The sequence below is a fragment of the Sitophilus oryzae genome, unplaced genomic scaffold (assembly GCF_002938485.1).
Source record: "Sitophilus oryzae breed Bouriz unplaced genomic scaffold, Soryzae_2.0 scaffold_1059_pilon_pilon, whole genome shotgun sequence".
Lineage (NCBI taxonomy): Eukaryota > Metazoa > Arthropoda > Insecta > Coleoptera > Curculionidae > Sitophilus > Sitophilus oryzae.
Genome location: NW_022145681.1, coordinates 2,433,120 through 2,439,119, shown reverse-complemented (window position 1 = coordinate 2,439,119; position 6,000 = coordinate 2,433,120). Strand labels below are relative to the sequence as shown.

Sequence of the window (6,000 nt, the reverse complement as noted above, 5' to 3'; positions counted from 1 at the left end):
TGTAAAAGATCCGATCTTCAAAATAAAAAAAAATGTCTCAATATCTAAAGTGGTTTTTAAGTTATGGCGTGTTATGTGTTAAAAAAGTTAAGTTTTTAAATTATCGCGATTAGTGATCGTCATAAAAAAATGGACACCTTAACGACATCCTTATAATTTGATTTCAGATGCGCAGAAACATATCTAATGATTTTATCTAGTTATCTTTTCGAAAAAAAGTTTAAAAATAAGCCGTTTGCGATCGTGATTTTACTTTACTTGATAGGGAAAGGCGTACCGGCAACGCCGCCACAGCACATCGTCGCATTTCTCCCACTCCGACTTAATAAAATACCGACCCAAAAGTAACAGTTGCCAGCACGGTATATCACAAAAGAATTGACAAAAATTAATATCCAAGAACATACAATCTAACAGCACAATGAACATTATGTGACATGGTCGAAAGAAAAACAAAGTAGTCAAAATATATTTTTTAAAATAAAATTAAATAATGATTAATTTGATAGAGACCATCTCTATGTAGGTATCCTGTATTTTTGTATAATGCAAAAAATATAAGCTATAGTAATTATACCTGACGGCAACTAATATTTTTAAGATAATTACTTAGGTTTAGTTTAAGTACAAATCTTTCTTGACTTGATATTTGAGTAAGTAATAAAGTAATAAATAAGAACGGCCTAAAGGAGCAGAGAATATTAACAACTAAATAAATTACATAATATCCATTAGTATTACGTAACTATCATCATTGAAAAAAATATATTGCAGGACTAGAAAATTATCGACCACATATTTGGTTCAGATTCATACTATATACCTAATATAGTTTGGCAATTTATATATTTGGAAAATATTAACGTCTAACGTCTAACAAATTTTAACATAGTAAGTTTAGATGTTGTTTCAAAATTAGATTAGTGTTAGTTAATATATTGTTAAAAAAATACTGACTTTAAGTTTAGACACAAAACAATTCTAATACGTAGAAGAAGAATGTTCAGATATATAGAAATGTATGCTATTTTAGATAAAATATTAAATTACCACATTTAAACATCTTTTTACTCTGGCTTGAGCCTATGCCATTGGACAATAGTTTGTCTTGGTTTTGTAATCATGTCCTGCCAGTGTTTAGTCTCGGATGCTCCGGAACCATTCTTACCTAAAAATGATTAATTATTCATAAAAAAATATTGAAATTAAATCTTTATTATAGTTAAATAGATTAGGCGTCATGGATCATTTATTTATTTTTATATTTATACAGGATCCGGCAATAGTGCGTCGGGCATCTGTAGCTCCTAGAATAAAAAACTTGGGAATTTTGTTTAAGTGTAAATTTAACGTATGTTCTAGGATGTATTCCAGGAAAATATTATATAATATGATTTTTTTTAAATGGAACATCCTGTATATTATTGCATTTTTAGATTCCTTTCAGATCACTTTACATAATCTTAAGATATGAGTAAATATATTTGGATAGTTTCAGGGATATTAATAAATAAATATATATATGTACAGGGTGGGTCAAATTCGACGCTTTTAAATGGAAACACCCTTTTCTACAGGAGATAGACGAAAACTAATATCGGTGTCTGGAGCTCAATTTTCATCAAAAACATAATGGAGAAAACCGCACATCAATATCTGTTACCGTATCGGAGTTACGGGGTGTTTTTCAAAAATGTGCATTTTTAACAAATCGCTGTAACTTTTTTACTATGGAAAATTTTGTATTTCTATGAAAACATTTTCAAAGCACCTTTTTACGTAGAATTTAATGGTTTAAGTAAAAATTTTTTAAAATTAATAATTTAAGAGTTATCAACAGAAAAAATGATTTTTTATTTGGGACACCCTATATATTTTTAATTAACTGAAGAGAATTTAAAATTACCTTTTCAAAAATATAGCACACTTGATATTTTGTTATAATCCCCTTCGAAATACAGAATTTTTAAAAGCTCGCCACTTTTAACTAGTAGGCTTTGGACCCCTTATTGATGACATGCCTTTAATGGAACTCGAAAACATATTTTTCCAGCAAGACGACGCATCGCCTCTGAACGCTGAACTTATCAGCAAATTTTTGCAGCCAATTTCAAGAATAATTGGATAGCTAACCAAGATCTCAGCCGTTGGCCGTCGAGGCCGCCTGACTTAGTACCCATGGATCTAATCCTATGAATATATTTGCGGAAGAATAAAGGTTCCTTATTCTTCCGTATAATCTAGACAAGAATTAAAAATACTTAGCAGTTATGAGAAGGTATCTTTCACCCCCACTGAGTTAATGAATACCGCGAGAAATGTTCAAAAACTGCCCCGTCTGCCCATAACAGAAGACGGTCGATATGTCAAACACCTGTAACAAAATCTCATGTCTTGGTTTGCTACTTATTTTTATTGTTATTAGATATAGTTTAAATGTGTTGATGTTGGTTAAATATATTTTAAATTGTCATAAAATTCTGCATCTCTCATAGCAAATATTATTTTCGTATTAATTGTTGCTAACAGCTAGAATTTTTTTGCATTCAGCCGGTGCCGTTCAAAGCCTACTTATTTAAAGCGGGCGAATTTTTTAAATACTCTATATCTCGAAGAGGAATCGAGCAAAATATCAAGTGTGTTATATTTTTGGAAAGGTAATTTTAAATTCTTTTCAATAAAGTAAAAATATACAGGATCTCCCATATAAAAAATCAAATTTTCTGTTGATAATTCTTAAATTATTAATTTTAAAAAAATTATACTTAAACCATTAAATTCTAAAGTAAAAAGGTGCTTTGAAAATGTTTTCATAAAAATACAAAATTTTCCATAGCAAAAAAGTTACAGCGATTTGTTAAAAATGCATATTTTTGAAAAACACCCCGTAACTCCGAAACGGTAACAGATATCGATATGCGGTTTTCACCATTTTGTTTTTGTCAAAAAATGAGCTCCAGACACCGATGATAGTTTTTGTCTATCTCCTACAAAAAAGGGTGTTTCCATTTAAAAGCGTCGAATTTGACCCACCCTGTACAGGGTGTCTCAGATTTTAATCGGGAAAATTTAATAGACGATAGAACTTGCAAAAATAAAACAAAAAGTTCATATCAGCTTGTAAGTTTTAAAGCTTCCTTTTCGAGATACAGGGTGTTAAAGTTACTTAAAAAAGAAAAAAAAAATAAGATATTTGAAAAACTATAATCGATTTTGATATAACTTGACCCGTTTATAATACTTACTATGGGACTTAATTTGATGTAATTAGATTTAAGTTTAATGACCAGAGGCGGCCGCGGCGGTGGGGCATCACTGTTAAATTATTTTAAGTGAAAAAATAGGCACGCCACTGCTTTTTTAGACGTGTAATATTATTTTTGGATTTAATAATTAAAAATATTATTTTTTAGTCTCCTGACTTTTTCGTCTATCTTGCTTACTTCTTGCGAAAAAAATTAAATTCATTTATTCACTCCACCCTGGACAATAATAAACTAAATAATAATGGTTAGTTACAACAATTACAATAATTGTTCGAATTGATAACAACTAACATCAACGCATTTTCTACAACGACGAACTACGGAATGAACTGCGCTTGAAATCTGGACCGGATTTTTTTTGACATCATTGATTGCGTTTTGGATTCTAAAAATCAGCTCTTCCTTAGTGTTAACTGCTGTTTCATACACCTTTGCTTTTATTATCCCCCACAAATAAAAATCCAGAGGGGTAAGGTCTGGGGACCTAGATGGCCAAGCGGCTGGCCCTAAACGACCACAATCTAACACGTCTAACAATTCGAACAATTATTGTAATTGTTGTAACTAACCATTATTATTTAATTTATTGTCTAGGGTGGAGTGAATAAATGAATTTAATTTTTTTCGCAGGAAGTGAGCAAGATAGACAAAAAAGTCAGGAGACAAAAAAATAATATTTTTAATTACTAAATCCAAAAATAATATTAAACTTCTAAAAAAGCAGTGGCATGCCTATTTTTTCCTTTAAAATAATTTAACAGTGATACCCCACCGCCGCCCCTGGCCATTAAACTTAAATCTAATTACATCAAATTAAGTCCCATAGTAGGTATTATAAACGGGTCATGTTATACCAAAATCGATTAAATAGTTTTTCAAATATCTTAAATTTGTTTTCTTTTTTAAGTAACTTTAACACTCTGTATCTCGAAAAGGAAGCTTTAAAACTTACAAGTTGATATGAACTTTTTGCTTTATTTTTGCAAGTTCTATCGTCTATTAAATTTTCCCGATTAAAATCTGAGACACCCTGTATATACAGGGTGTTTCAAAACAAATGCGAACAACTTCAGGAGGTGATTCCTTGTTCAAAATAAAGGGTAGTTTGCTTCATAAACGTTGGGTCAAAAGTCAACCATTAGGGAGATATCGCGGTACAAAGATGGCGGAAAAATATTGTTTTTATTTTTTATCTTGAAAACGAAAAGAAATAGACTAATAACATTTCATAGAAGCATTACTGTTATGAAAACACACTTTCTGGTAATATTTTCACTTTTTTAAAATGAGTGGAAGGGGTTGAAATAACTTACCCCTATCATTCTTGTTAACGAAATTTAAAGAAAAATCTTATCAAACATATGCAAAAAAATAATTTGGATAGTTTAGTTTGTTTAGAAACTTTTTTATCTCTTGTATTTTTTTGATAAAACTCACCGATTTGAAATTAAAAAATAAAATGTAAAGCATTACATGTCAGGACAAAAAACATTTTCTGATAAAGAATCTAGTTGGCTGCTGTAATTTTTTTAGGAAAAAATCTAGTCGGCCGCTGTTACTTTTTAGGATGTTCCTAATATTATTTTATTTGACATTACTGTACTGCAACACGTTATTATCTAGATGATTATTATTATCGTTATTATCACTAGATTCTTAATCTAAAAATGTTTTTTGTCCTGACATGTAATGCTTTACATTTTATTTTTTAATTTCAAATCGGTGAGTTTTATCAAAAAAACACAAGAGATAAAAAAGTTTCTAAACAAACTAAACTATCCAAATTAAAACATTTGCATGTGTTTGATAAGATTTTTCTTTAAATTTCGTTAACAAGAATGATAGGGGTAGTTTATTTCAACCCCTTCCACTCATTTTAAAAAAGTAAAAATATTACCTGAAAGTGTGTTTTCATAACAGTAATCTTCCAAGTAAGAGCTTCCATAAAATTTCATAAAGTCTATCTCTTTTCGTTTTCAAGATAAAAAATAAAAACCTTATTTTTCCGCCATCTTTGTACCGCGATATCTCCCTAATGGTTGACTTTTGATCCAACGTTTATAAAGCAAACTACACTTTATTTTGAACAAGGAATCACCCCCTAAAGTTTTTCGCATTTGTTTTGAAACACCCTGTATAAAATATATATTTTTCAGACTTTCTTAAAAAATATATTAAAAATACAAGAACTGCCCTGAAATCAAAACTATATTAGATATTTACTTTAGATGGTCTGTATTTACTTTGCTATAAATATAGTAATCGTATATCATACAGGATGTTCAAAATTTTACGCCAAATTTTCTAAAATATAAAATATTTTTTCTTCGTGTTTTTTAAATGCAACACCCTGTATATTATTTTTTCAGTACATGGAGAATTAAAAAATGAATATTTTTTGTATTTAAAGTATTTCAAAATTTATAACTGTTTCGCAGATATTCGCGGTTTTATATTTCATATGGCATTTTCTACAGTGAATTTTTATCAAAGCCACCCAATAATTTTTCTCAAGCCATATAAAATAATACTGCGTGTATCTGCAAAACCATTAAACATTTTGAAATACTTTAAATACAAAAAATGTTCACTTTTTAATTCTCCATCTACTGAAAAAATAATATACAGGTTGTTCCATTTAAAAAAACGAAGAAAAATTATTTTATATTTTAGAAAGTTTGGCATAGAATTTTGAACATCCTGTATAATTTACCATTACAATATTTATAGCAAA

The 6,000-nt window shown here is 29.3% G+C and overlaps 1 protein-coding gene across 1 annotated transcript in view; it reads right to left on the bottom strand.

Moving 5' to 3' along the window:
• Positions 1–225: 225 nt before the first annotated feature.
• Positions 226–6,000, bottom strand: part of LOC115876632 (synaptotagmin-7) — a 656,049-nt gene continuing 650,274 nt past the window's right edge. The window contains exon 8 of the mRNA XM_030892482.1: positions 226–1,168. Within this exon, the coding sequence (XP_030748342.1) occupies positions 1,068–1,168 (101 nt within the window). The 3' untranslated portion in view covers positions 226–1,067. The remainder of the gene's footprint in view (positions 1,169–6,000) is intronic.